At 39.5% G+C, this 14702-nt stretch overlaps 1 protein-coding gene across 2 annotated transcripts in view; it reads right to left on the reverse strand.

Annotated features, from left to right (window-relative positions):
- Positions 1-1534: 1534 nt before the first annotated feature.
- Positions 1535-14702, reverse strand: part of LOC139812139 (uncharacterized) — a 118463-nt gene continuing 105295 nt past the window's right edge. For both annotated transcript variants that reach the window (XM_071776761.1, XM_071776760.1), the window contains exons 7-12: positions 13464-13690; positions 10913-11232; positions 8704-10233; positions 7932-8091; positions 7681-7849; positions 1535-7152 (exon numbers count right to left, since the gene is read on the reverse strand). In XM_071776761.1, the coding sequence (XP_071632862.1) occupies positions 6966-7152; positions 7681-7849; positions 7932-8091; positions 8704-10233; positions 10913-11232; positions 13464-13690 (2593 nt within the window). In that variant the 3' untranslated portion in view covers positions 1535-6965. The remainder of the gene's footprint in view (positions 7153-7680; positions 7850-7931; positions 8092-8703; positions 10234-10912; positions 11233-13463; positions 13691-14702) is intronic.

Raw genomic sequence — 14702 nt, forward strand, 5'->3', positions numbered from 1 at the left:
TACGTATATATAAATGTTATCCAAATTCATTTATTTAGTTATTCTAGATAAAAACACCTAAGCGAGTTCTTTGACCCCTTTTTAACGGTAAAAGATCGGGGCACTCGCTACTTTCTCGCTACTTCAAGCAAAATATTAATTGCGATACTTTTTTGGAAAATGCATGCAGAGAATTCGATTTCTCTATAATAGGAAGAACGAAAACGATGATCGCTTTAGAATGCGGGGAACGCGGTATATCTTCGCCAATACGCTTGACACCATCGCGGTTCTCCACTCGAGAAACGTGCTAATGACGTCCTACGTGAATCGCGTAATTTGTCGCTTCGCCTCGATAATTTTAGATACAGATAAGCTTAGGAACGATTCTACGGTTCGCGAAGTGATTCGCTCGCTAATAGAGATACGCAACCGTTTCGAGGACAAAAAAGAAAGAAAAACACCGTAGACGGTAAAACAACGAGTCTCCTAGGAATGCTCCCTGGCACTTGTATTATCTTCTTGTTCCCTGTCCTCCACAGAAGTATCACGTATTGCTCTGTATCGTGTAATTTGTATGCGTGTTAAGTGTATAATGCGAATGTATGCCGTGTACGAGTCTATTGTATGTGTGTGTGTGGGTGTGTACGCCATATTTATAATTATTCATTTTCTCTCAATCATATACATATATATTTATATTATTCTAATTACCTAAATATATATATATATATTTATATATATATACTTTGTCATATATATATATATATTATTTATATATACCTTTATCTCAGCTTTCGTGTAGAAATAATACCTCTCTCTTTCTCTCTTTTTTTATTGTATCTGTATGCTCCTGTGTGGCGTTGCCGCTCAGTTTGCCGTTCGCATTTGTCCAAACGATCCCTAATCGATATTTTAATTTCAAGCAGAAAAATATTTAACGCCAAAGTCTTAGCGTCTCTTAAGGTAAAAGCAAATTTTCTTTTAAATATAAAGAACATTCATTCATTTTGCTCAAAAGCCTGAATGCAGAAACAAACCCGCAACTTGCATTGCTTATCTAACATGTACTATACAAGATTCCATGTACTTGCAAGTTTTCAATGAAAGTTAAATGCAGAAAGTGGTTCCAAAATAAAATTACATACAATGATAGAAAGACAAAAGAAGACGAATAATTATGACGTGGCAAGCTTAAACGGTATACAGAATATCTCATTCGTGTTAATCTACGCGATTTCTTAAACAAAAAGATAATATCATCGCAAATTTTTCGTAGCAAAAAATAAATTAATACTTTGGCTCTTTCACGATAAGACTTGTGCATATGAGTAGGAGTAAATTTTTTATCATAGGACACAATCTTCCTTTCACTTACAGTAATGACGATACAAATAGATATAGGTTCTCGAAAACTGATATCTTTTCGAACGTTTCGCGACTTCCAGAGTTCGTATGACGTCGAATCACTTGACACTTCTGCGTTCATAGTGCGAACCCGTATCCATCATTTATTGGTATAATCGGAGTAGATACTTTACAGTAAGACACTTGGTAAATTAGATTTCTTATTTATTTCTGCCAACAATTCTCGGCTCAAAACGCTCTGCAACGATATACAATTACAAGCATGCAATTCCTAGGCGTGCCTCGCTTTCTCAAGGACGTAGTCTGCCTGCGAGTCTTGCGCACTTTTCCGATATATTTAAACATGATTTAAACGATAAATTGATACAAGTACAAATATTTCGAAAACGAATAGAAATAATAGTACATCGACAAAATCGATCGCGTGTCACTGGAACTTTATCATTTTATGTAAATGATAAATAAAAAACTAAAAACTGTACAGATAATTAAAAAAAGAAAAAGATATTAATTTTCCATTTCTAATCTTACTGCTTGACTTGTCATTTAATCAATAATCGCGAAGAGAAAAAAAACTACGTTGATTTAAATGCATATTTAATGCATAGTTAAATATTTGATAGATCACGTGAAACCTTAATCTATTTATTTCTTGAAAAGAGCAATTTATAATAAGTTAACATATGTTGCACGTAATTAAATATCTTGCAATATTCCCATCCCATATTAAGCTTCATGCTTTGTTATTCTAAGCCGGGCAATAAGATTATGCAATGTGATATCAGTATATAATGCAATATATAATTTACATTTGCATTTACAAATACATTGAAATTTTATATTTGATGTTTCAAAGTATTATGAAATACTTTTAAAAATATATTAATTAGAAAAATATGCATTAGAAAAACCGATATGAGAAAATACAGGGAAATGCATGCATACGTTTTTATAATAATATAAACAAAAGTTATTATAAAAATGCTATATAAAATTATCTCCTTCGCGCAAAAGCGTGAACAAAAAAAGCAGACATTCATTTTAGTATCAAGATGCTAAACTTATCTTCGAATATAAAAATCATTCAGTGATCTCACAAAATTCGTGTCATTAATGTCATGTAATTCATGATGTACCGCGGTATATTGTTAAATACGTTTATATATACAAATAAAAAAGAAAGAAAACGTACGATGTAGGAGGGTGTACAAGTCTCACAGCTACGAGAACGAGGCATCGCCTACAAGTACAATCGCGCGTTTCCTTTTCAGACAAATAAACCAGAAAAAAAAATCGAGCATCCGCACGGCAAACCGCGTAACGCCGCGCAATGAAAGTTCATCGGGTTGATCGTTCGTAAATAGCGGTCGCATTCTCGAGATCGGGCAACGATCGCGGTCCGCACGCTAGAGTCCGTCAAAAACGGAATATTCTCTTTTTTTTTCCACAACGATGTTCGATCGTGACTGTCAGAAATATTGCGGTTTCAATATTTGTTGTTACATCAGCGATTTAAACAAATCTCGGATGCGATTAATTGCTAAATTTTTCACTCTTCAGTTTTTATCGAAGAGTGAATATCCTTCGCTGCTGTAGTATCTGTGCTTATTGCAACGTCAATATAATCAATGATTTAATAAATACATATTTTTAATACATCACGGGGAAGTCGACTTATATTTCTTTTGCTATATGTATATATATCTCTTCTCCCAAATAATACAAGGATCTACAAAACGTCTCACAGTTCCACGACGTTTTTTAGACGTTTGTATTGTCTGGGCTGAATTTTATTTATTCAAGTAAAATTAATCTGACGATATCGGGCCTGAAAATAAACCGAGCCGATCTTTCTATTAATATTTCATTTTGAGAAATAACTGTATATCGTGTATATGTATACATATACTTGGCGCGAGACATTGTCGTGTCTTTTAATAATACATAAATAAAATGATCAATATCTCATTGGACGCGTAAAAACGCACTACAAAGTAATAAAAAATATGTATCTAATATTTTTTCTCCTCTTATTATCAGCGGGGGTATAAATCACTATTTATCTCATCATAATATAGATACATGATCCCTTTATACCTTAACAGTTAAGGATTAACGATTACAATTGGGCGAATACTCAATATGAGTCAAATCATTTGCAATCACGCTCGTAATCGGCGTAGTGTCTCGAGCGAGCGATATGACGGCGCGACTGACGACGTACCCGATCTCGATGAGCGCGCACGGCCGACACTTGTTGCATTTTGATTAAAGCGGATGCAAGGAAGGAGCGAGGAGCGGGCGGCGGAGGGTGGAGGCAGCGCAAGCCTCGCGCACCACGCGAGCCCTCACGAACGGGGGGGCCTCGCTGCTCGCGCTCTTGATGGAAAAAGTTCGTCGGCTACGTAAAATGAACAGAGGATATGCATTGTGTGTGTGCAATGTTCCCATGTTAACCGTCGTTAGGTAGGTAAGTTCCTGAAGATTACAACCGCGCCGTGCGCGTACGCGGCTCGACGGAGCCGCGCCTTCTCACCTTTCTTTCTTTCTCCCTTCTCCTTCTTCTCCATTTTCATTTAGGTATTACACATACGCGAATACACAATATTTACACAGGCGCTCGGCCCGCCTGCTTCGTTCCAATGATCTCCACGAGTACGCCTCGCTTCGGCGACACTACACAGTCGCGCACAAGTGTATAACTCTCCCCGTTTTCTCTCAATCTCCCGCCCCTCTCTTGATATTTCTCCGGCATGTCTTATTGTTCCGCCTGCATCGCCGTTTCTCCCCGGTTCTCGCTACCTGTATCGTCTTCTTTCCCGTAGAAAAAACTATCTTCCGCACTTTCGTACCACTTTTCTCTTAATCTCCTCTTTGCGCGTTAAAAAGGAATATAAAACTATCTATAAAAAGATTACGCAAGAAATCCGGTGGATTGTCGACGAGCGTCGCGATTCGCGGCCCTTACGGGGCTGTCTCTTTGGAATTTTCGTGTTAGACGTGATAGACGGGGACGTCTATGCCTCTCGGTCCCGATATGTGCACGGAGGTAAAGAGGAAGTGCGTTTGCGTAAGGACTCGGAGCGTTTTTCAGCACTCAATTTGGAGCGGCGCTCGTCGAAACCCACTGCGTTTGTGTTTTCACGGTGTTTACGTAAGACTAAGTCGATTCCTTATGAAATACGTCGAGCGCATCTCATCGAGGATCATCCGGATACATTTATGAGACGCACTTCGAATCGCAAGGAAAAGATTTTGCACGTGAAAGAATGTTTTGGTATCGCGAAATTTCTCATAAATATGATCTGTCATCATCGTCCCACATTGCTCTCATTCTCACTCTTTCTCTCTGTCTCCCTTTTTCTTTCTACCGTGTTTTCGATTTACTCGCTCATTTATAACAGTGCTCGCCGTTTGTCCTCTCTTCTCGTTTCTTTCTCTACCCTCCCATGCATACATATACATACAGCCGTAAACACGCGCGCGCTCTCTTCTACTCGTCTATTCCTTACTATTCTTTCGCAAAATAACTTAATACCTATATCCAATATATTAGATATTAAATAATAACCATATTAATATATTAAATTTAAATAATATGATTTCCAACAAAACGCCCGGCTACACTCAACAAATGTAAATAAAATTAACACGGTTCGAGGAATTCCCATAGAAATTACTTATCGATGATCTCATGATAAATTTTGGTACGTCGCGATAATATTAATAATTTGTATTGAAAAAAGTTTCGCGTGATTCGTGAATATGTTTTGGTTGTTTTTGGCATTCTACCGCGAGTATTGACTAATCGCTAAAATGTGGATTCTTTATGAATCAAAATTATATGTATATGTATATATATATTCATATATATACATATATACCTAAGTTACAGGCGATAATATACAACTACAATTCTCTCTCATTATAGATCTTAGAGATCGTTACGAATAAAAATAAAAAGAATAACCATACATATATGTATATGTAGAAATCAAAACTGCATGTAGAAGCGCGACTCGCGGTGCGTGACAGGTCAAAACACAAACGTCCCTGACAATTAAAATGTCTATGTCTCCTGCATTCTTGGAAGGAGTCATTATTGTATTAAAAAAACGAGCAAATAAAGATCTCCTTATTAAATATACGCGGCCTATTATATGAAAATGGCTCGATCTACGAATCTTCTTATTAACATGATTGTTTGCTAAATACAGCAAAGATTTAAACTAGTGTAAAAAATATAATTTTATGTCAGTACTTAATTTTTCCAAGATCGGAATGCAAAATATTCTAGAGTACCGTGATACTTGTTAACAACAGATCATAATGCCAAGATATCTATAAAAGATGTTGTTTAAAAGCAGTAAATTAAAAATTCTTCGATATGAATCGAGCCACTTCCAGTCTTGGATTTTTGTTCTTCGGCACTGTTCGTAAAAATGCATTACAATGATTACATTGACGAAGATGACATATGTGCGCGGATCGAATTTCGGGGAGAAGTCGCGTCCCCGAGACAGATGCAAACACACCATGGGACAATGGAAGTGTAATGTCGCACACGCTTGATGTTCGCCCCTCGCATCAGGCGCTCGGGCCTAATCGGAGAGCACTTATACATATATATAACGCTGTGTTTTCGCTAAATAATCGCAATTTCGTCCCTGCTTTTGATTCCTTATCTTTGAAACTGTTCGTAGGTTCCCTTCAAGTTAAGGCGCCATGACGCACGACATTACGACGTCGTGCATTTGTTATCTCCTATGTGAAAAATATCCATTTAAGTGTTGTGTAAAATGCTATCTCACAAAAAATATGATTCTCTCTATAAAATTGTCAAATTCCACTAACTCGCCTAGAAACATCTTATACACGTTATCGAGATTGTATTGGTTTCGTTCGTGTCGGCGGAAAATGGAGAGCACGGGGGGAGGGGGCGAAAGTTTGCGATCGCCCGCGAGAGGAACATGCGGATAATGCCATCCATGGAAAAATATCGTTCGGAATTTGTAATTGATCTATATGTTTCGACCCGAACGTTCGGCGCGCGCTTTCTGGCGTCCGATCCGCCGACATGAATTCCACGCAACACCTATCACCAGAATTAATGAACGATTCATCATGATTTCTGTGGTATCGAGTAGAATAGAAAGACCGATTAATATAAGCGGCGCGATAAATGTAAGTCTTACAATATATACGAGGATATACATGACGTGCCATTCTTTTTTTTTCTGCGAATCTTCTTTAACGCGATGTTCTAAGAATCTTCCTACGTTTAAGGGTAGAAGGAGATCCGATTGTTCTTGAAACGATTCGAGCACGTCTACTTTCTTCACTTTCTTTTAACAGTTATATGGATAGAACCGAATGTTTCTCCACGCAAAAGCTGTTCTTCTAGCAAACCGGTAAAACGCAACGTGACGAAGAAGTAGAGGCTGCGTGTGCTCGCGGAATCGATAATTCGTTTAAAAAAAAAAACAATCGAATCTCGTCACCCTTCGAAATCAAGACAAATCGATCAACAGCGACGCGATTACGCTTGAAAGGAGACCTGCGGCCAGTTTCAATGTGTGACCTAAGCTTCCTCGGTTTGCATCTTACAGGAATTCGAGTCATCCGGGGTTCTTCACAAGTTTCTTCCCGCGATAGTCGTAAACACGTCGGCAGAAAAGCACCATGTCTGATGGCACTGGTATAGGAGGCTGCCGATTCTCCCTTGGATACACTTGGTCCCCTGGCGGAACTATTAAGCCAGGATTTTCTAAACCCTCTTCGATCCTCCGTAAGTTTTTACGATACCTGTCACATAAAAACGATATGCAGGTAATCCGATCTTGCTTGGTTAAGGAAGTTACGTTACCTCTTTCAATATTAATTTCGTGGACAATCAAAATTTACATGTAATAAACTTCTATATTAGCTCATCACTCTAGCAGAGATTTAAAAAACATCCACCAAAAAGCTTTTACGTCAATTATTTCACGATCAATCATGAATATGTCATTAAATTTGATTACACAAATGGATTGCCAATCTGTAAAAAGTATTAAAAATCTTTTCTAAAAATCTATATTCGTAAAACATATTAAACTAAATTTGGCGTGATACGTGGCTCCGTAGAAGCGATCGATTCATAATAAGCAGATTCAGTCCCGACTTTCCTGTCATGTATTTGTTTATAAAAGGCTTGATTCAGAATCAAAAGATTTAAATGAAAAAGTATAAGTTGTTCTAATTGGTGATATAATTTGCGACTGATTTTGGGAACTATAAATAATATATATACATTCAACTAAATTTCGTATCACAATAGAAAGAATTACTCACCGACAGTATTCGTTAAACGTCAGGATGTAACACTTGTCCTCTATGCAAGCGACGCTGTTTGCGTCCCGATGACGCGAGGCAAATACCTCGTCCTCGCTGTCGTGTGGCGTCCGACCCTGTTCCGTATGCTCAGGTCTATAGTACCACAGCAAGGAGAACATCATCTCACCTAAATGCAGAACAGCGTGGATGTTAACTCATCAAATCTAGAGAAGAGAGTTTTTGCGTTTTTCGCGACAGAGGATATCTACCGTCGTCCGGATTCTCCCACAGCGCCGCTATCTTCGCTACATACGGCAAGTCACCCTTTCGCGTACCGCTCTTCAGCAACACGCAGTCCCGAGGCCGCAATACGTCGCCGCTCTCGTGACTCATACTCGCGTAACATCGCCGTATGGCCGTTTCTTCATTCTAAGGTGATAGATTTTAAAATTCAATCAGATTCTATCAATAGATTATTGTCAGACGATATATCTAGAGTCGAGTCAATAGTAGCATCATCACATGGTAATTAACTACTGTATAAAATTTCGCGTAAAACGTGCCGACCCGTTTGTGGTCGTAACACACTCAGACGTGAATCTAAATTATTTTGAATTTATCCTGAAATAAACGGCGCACACATTTAATCATATTACATTAATTTAATCAAATAACATATAATAATTCTGCAAACTTCGCACGATTTTAAAAGAACAATTATACAGACAACTCGAACGAATTTTTTCTTCATTGCACTATTTACACTAGAAATTATCAAGCTAACCGTAGAGATCGTGTACAAATTTTATCAATTAGATTTTTCTAAACTAATCGAGATATAATAACAATAGATAGATAACAATAACAAGTCACAGCAGAAGACAATAAAAAATCTAGATGTGTTTGTTATTGCTTTATAATTCAGCATAGTTTTCTCTTGTCTTATTATCGCTATGTGATAATAGAAATCTGGTTCCTCAATTAATTCAACCAAGGTTCGAATAAATCTCCGGAAGTATATCAAGGTTTAATTATTCTTACCGTTAGATAAACTTTGGCTTCAAAGGGCTCCCCCTCCCAGCTCCATCCGTTGTTCCACTTCGGTTTCAGGAACGTTTTTCTCGTTAACGTCAGGCTCTCATTTCCAAGCGAGGAATTCTCCACTTTGCAGCCCGACTTCTTGACGTTTGGTATCTTTTTCGCGCTCTTCCGCTTCTTCTTAATTACCGCCGACTTTTTCGGATCTTCGCTGAGGTCACTCGCTTTGGTCTTCGACACGTTATCGCGCTTCTTCGAGCCGTCCCGCGCTTTCGAGTCCTGCGCCCTCGGTTTTACATCCTGCGCCTTCGTTTCCACGATTTTGCCAATTTTGCCCTTACCAACCTTGACTTTACCGTCCTGCGAGGCCTTCGGTTTCGGTTTCGCGTCCGCTTTGCTTTTCGCTTGGCCGTTCTTCGAAATCGCTTTGGACACCTTCTCAATAGCCTGCTCCTTCACCTGATCGATCTTCTTCGCGGGCCTTTTCGCCGCCGGTAACGATTCCTCTTTGACGCTCTTCTTCTTCTTCTCCACGCGCTCGCAGTTCTTGCTCTTGCGGTCTTTCTTCTGCGTCATCTGAAGACTCTGCTGTATCACATCGTCGATAGTCTCCATTATCGAGATATCGCTGGCGGTCCGTTTCAAGCAATTCACGATGCTCTGCTTGACGCTCTTCACTTTCTTAGTCGCGCTTTCGTTCGCATTCGGCGCCTCCGCCTTGCGCTTTTGACCCCGTGACCCTGCGTCCTTCTTCGCTTGCTTCTTCTTCGGGACGATCGTCGTCTCGACTCTCACGCTATCGGCTTTACTCGGAGTTAGCGGCTCGATCGGCGCGATGACATTGACCGATTCCTCGTTATTTGCATCCTGGGACGAGCCCACCGACAGGGCCCTCTTGCTCAGTTTCCTCTTCTTCCTGCTGTCCGATAAGCTGTCGAGCGAGAGCTTCCTCTTGGTCACTTTTTGGCACTTGGGCTGTTCCTCGATCTCAGCTCCGGCCTCGACCTTGGTCGCGATCGGTCCCTGCACGACTTCCTCCTCCACTTCTCTCCCCTTCTCCTCCTCTTCCTCTTTATCGTCGACAGTTTCTTGCACGGTCGACTCGTAATCGGGCTTTTTCCAGCTCTCGTCACTGTCGATCACCACCACGTCCAGTTCCTCCTTCACGTCGGGATCGCCGTCAAGCTTGTCGTCCAGCACGATACCGGAATCCTTATCCATCTCCAGTATCGCTATCTGTCCCTCCTTCATGCACTGCTCGCACTTCATGATGTCGCACTTGTAATCCGACTCGCACTTGACGACGTTGCAATTGGCGACGCACGGCAGCCCGTCGATCTCCATACTGCAGGACTCGCATTTGACGTTGTTGTTCTCCAGCTTGAAATTGTGATACTTGCTGCTGGGACAGCTCGCCGCGACGGACAGTTTCTCAGTGGGCGATAGCGTTTCCATCTTGACCTCGCAAGTGGACGTGCACGCGTTCTGACAACCGCATTTCCTCAACGTATCCTCCGTACAATTCTGCTCGTCCTGCAGGGATGGCAGAAAGGAAATTCATCGGGTTACACGTGCGCGACTCCGACGCTATCGCGCAACAAATCCGCGAGTCCTTGAAAAAGGCTCGTGGCCTTTTTAATTCAATCGCTAACTCGATTATTTTTCAGTTACACCACGACAATATCGATACGAAAATAAAACGTTTTATTTTCTCTCGATGATCGAAATATCCGATAAATTTACAAGTTATTCAGACTAATAAAATCATGTTGTATATAAAGAATGAAACCTAAATATTCATAAGGATGTTATTCTCGAAAGGCTGTTTGCGAAACGATATTTCGTCGCAAGTTATTTCCAAAAAAGTAAAAAAAAATTATTTATCATATTAAAAAGTTACTTTCAGGAGTATGCAAAATAATAATATCTTAATCTTTGCTCGATTGATATTGTGTTTTAACAGATATTTTATTTGCAACGCGTAGTATTGCCAAAATATTTAATATGTAAAGAATTTAAATTATTTGCGAGAGTATTTGCATCGCGTACATCTCGCCAAATGCAAAATTCCTGATACATTCATATATCTAAACGCATGTGACGATCGAACTTGTATTTTTCCAACTTGCCACGAGATCGGGCGGAAATCAAGGTAATCGGAGACGGTCATCAAGACGTTGATTAAGTGTAAGAGAGCGGGTGGAACACATACCTTACTCCTACAGTCTTGGTTCTGAAGGCGACTGTGCCCACCGACTAGATTGTGCGACGACGGGACCGAGGGGGATTGGTTCTGATTTAGGTTGCGGTGAGTGTTGATTTGGACGCGATCCGTATCCCAGGCATTGGCACCGTGAGGGGGAGCTAGTCCAGCTAGCCCCCTCGCCGGCGAGGGCGGACCTACCAAAGCACTGGGTGGCAATGACAGACCGGGCCCCGATACCACTGGCGCTCCCTTACCATTACCAATAAGGGCCCCAGTATCCACGTTTTTTGGACACGATTGCATCGGGCATGGACAACCCTGAAAGGCTGCGGCAACAAACATCGGGAAATCGGTGAATGCGCGAATGCCGCCTCTCTCGTTTGTAACGGAGTATTCGGATGAGGAGGCACGTGACGCCCGATTAACCCCTTGCCTTACGATTTAATTTGTGATGGCACCGCGCGTGCCATAGTATAGTCAGCCGCAACGTCGCTTACGCGCTAAGAAACAACGATCTGGCAATATACTTAATCTGCCTTTGTCGATCATCTGGTATAAGTAACAATATCGTGTGATAAAAATTTCAATATATATAATGCAATTGATGCAATTGGTTTCTTATGGACATATTGTTCAATCTGTACCACGAGTTTTATTCGATATTATAAGGCAAGAGGTTAAATACATAAAATTCAATTTAATTCGAATTTTTAAACCCCTATTGCCCTTGTTCAGCAAACGACCGTTAGTGCTCTCGCCATGAACGTCGCGCTCGGTTATATTACGCGTTAACACTTTCAAAGTCGTAAAATTGTGCTAACAAAGTCTTGGAAAACAACCATACAAATGTAATCTAGAAGGTTGTAAGTGAAAAGTTACAAAGTTTCGGAGCAACTTTTATGCCACATCTATATAATTAAAATAATAAAATGTGAACTGAAAGTTCGTCTCATACGAGAGCAATGAAGGGTTAAAGTAGGGCTCGATCGCTCATTCTTTTAGCGATGTTTCCATTGCTCGTCTTTGTAATTAAGTTGAAGTAAGAATAGCAACGACTTGACTTATTATAAACATTATAAACATTATAAAAGAATATCGAAGCGGAATTCACATGGAATAGACAAAAGAACAAAACAATATAAGACAAAATGGATAAAAATGCATTATCTTGAATCTAATCATTTCAAAATAATTTCGATGAACGCATCTTTTTACAATACGTTACATCGGAATGGAATTTATATGGAATATAGTAGGCAAGTAAAAAATCATAATGTCGTTTATCGCTAAGAGAAAGAATATGTCGTCATGCTTAGCTACGGGAGTATAAGGAATATTTGGATGAAGAAATAAGTCGACTTACTGCAAACGTTAATAATTTTTTTTTATCCTCAGCAAAAGTCACGGTTTTTTTTTGTTTTCTTCGGCATGAATAAAAATGGAAAGTAATTTTTAATCACGTATATATAACATTGCACGGAAATGGCCGTATGTATGGACAGTTCCTTTCTGATAAGACTGGACGCATTACAGTTTTCGGTTATTTTAGCTCTCTGTCGGCTTAAAATGTCACTTTGTTTTCTGGTAAGCTAATACTTTGTTGAAGAACGGGCCTTTAGGACTCGGACGCCTTGGAAATCGAACGAAATGGGCCCTACAATAATTTTTAGATTCTCGAAGTACTTTCCTGTTCATTTTCAGATTTTCGCGAAAGAAAAGGAAGCCGCAGCATTGCAGTCTTAACCGAGAGATAAAATTTCAAAAGGGTCGTGCCGTGGGTGATCCTGGGAATCCTTGAAATTTTAGAAATTTTTTTTCTATGGAGACCGAAAATATAACTACAGCATGAAGGCGGAAAAAGAAAAGAGAATTGAAACCATATTCAGTTATTTGAGACATTAAATAATGCACGTCCGAAAATGTAGCAAGAATACAACTTGAAAAGCTGAGGATTAATACGTATTGACTATTTAATGAAAAACCATTGGATTTCGTAGGAAGAATTGATTGTAATCCTAAAAATTCTCTATCCGATAAATAATTTCATCATCCAACAGCGATTGAGAGCATGCAATATTATCCTATCATTTTCTCGCGATATAATCTTAAATTTTTTAGTGGCAGCATAATTTGCGGCGATCCGCAAATCAATATCCTCTCAAAACATACGCGCGGCAATTTTTAATAAATATTAATTTGCATTAGAAGCGGATTATACGCTTCGGAGAATAATTTAAAAAGACGAGCACGTTTCTGCCTATCTTCCTTTTAAAAATTAATTCTTCCGAACAAAAGAAGGAACATATCAGCGTGTTATTCGAAACACGTATTTAAATTTTATTAAATTTAAAAGCAGAAGTTTTTGTTCTGAAAAAGTGCATGTCCGCTCATATCATATTTGTCGGAGCGACTTTTTATCTAACCAAATAAATTCCAAAAGAAAATCTAGGTGAACGTGGGAGAGGGAGAACAGAACAGGAACGAGAATTGGAATTTCTGAATTTTCCTCGCGGCGCAACGTCACGCACAGCTCTCTTTAGTAAATGACAATACTTACGGTCTACGAAAGGTCTTCCCTGAGAATGCAGATATGCCGGATTCGGAGGAGGTGGCGGTGGCGGATGGGGGGGCGGAGGATATCCCCCGTAATAGGGTGGTAGCGGATATTCGCCGGGTGGTGGCGGAGGTGGTTGGTAATCAACGACTCCAGGGCCACCTCCGGCGGCTCCGCTGCCCGGCGGCGGCCCGCCACCTCCACCGGTCTCTTGATAGCCATAGTATTGCCTGAAAAGATACCCTCCGTTACGAAATGCATTGATAATCGAAAAGCAAATATGAATATCCCGTGCGAGTCGAATATCCGGTTTGCCCTTATCAGCTCTTACCGTGTGTAGATAATGAGACGAAAGCTATTAGAAGAAAAAGGACGATATCATGCACGGAGATACTTAACAAACTTGAGTCATATCGGCGGCAAGAATACTAAATCTACAGTCGAAAGAAATATTCAGGTTGCCTGCATTCAGGTCGCCTGCATAATTCTCTTGATCGATACACTCGTCAATCAATTTGAAACGAATTTTTCTGTAACGACAATATCGTGGCACTATAATAATAATGTCAGATTCGTACAGATTGGAAGAGATTGTACGTATGGATTTTATCATGAATTAAATATCAATTTAAGCAAATTAAATAGCTCTAACTGAAAACTAACGCAATTATAACAAAAATTTGCGGTTTAGTTCCAGAAATGCATAAAATTGAAATGTTTTTTTACAGCAATATCAAGTAATTAAAAAGTTACTGTGTGCGTTAAAATCTGCCATTTAATTTCCGCGACTTTAGCGGCAAAAACCAACTTTGACACGCTCTAGTTGTAACTTTCACTTCTTCATTAAAAACGTGATAACGACGGTTTCGGAAAGTTAGCACCATCTGTGACCCAAATGTATTGCAATGTACCAGGATAGTCTGTTGGTTTACTAAAATGTTTATAGATACTTTTGTTATTAAAACTCCGGAATACTATAATAACGTTTAAAAAAATAGCAATGTGCAAAAATCGTACATGTATGCAAAACGGAACAACTAAATTTACACGCTTCTTTCAAACAATCTGGATAATGCAACCTGCAATACCGAATGATTTTGTCAATATCATGTAACCGATTTATTTCATAACGGAAAGTCTAAAAACACAGTCTAAAACTGGAATTTTATGTGATGAGTTGCTTTTCCAACAATGCCTATATCTCTTTCGTCAAAGCTAGTTTAAAACCGCGCACGGTTAGTT

The sequence above is a fragment of the Temnothorax longispinosus genome, chromosome 4 (genome assembly GCF_030848805.1).
Source record: "Temnothorax longispinosus isolate EJ_2023e chromosome 4, Tlon_JGU_v1, whole genome shotgun sequence".
Lineage (NCBI taxonomy): Eukaryota > Metazoa > Arthropoda > Insecta > Hymenoptera > Formicidae > Temnothorax > Temnothorax longispinosus.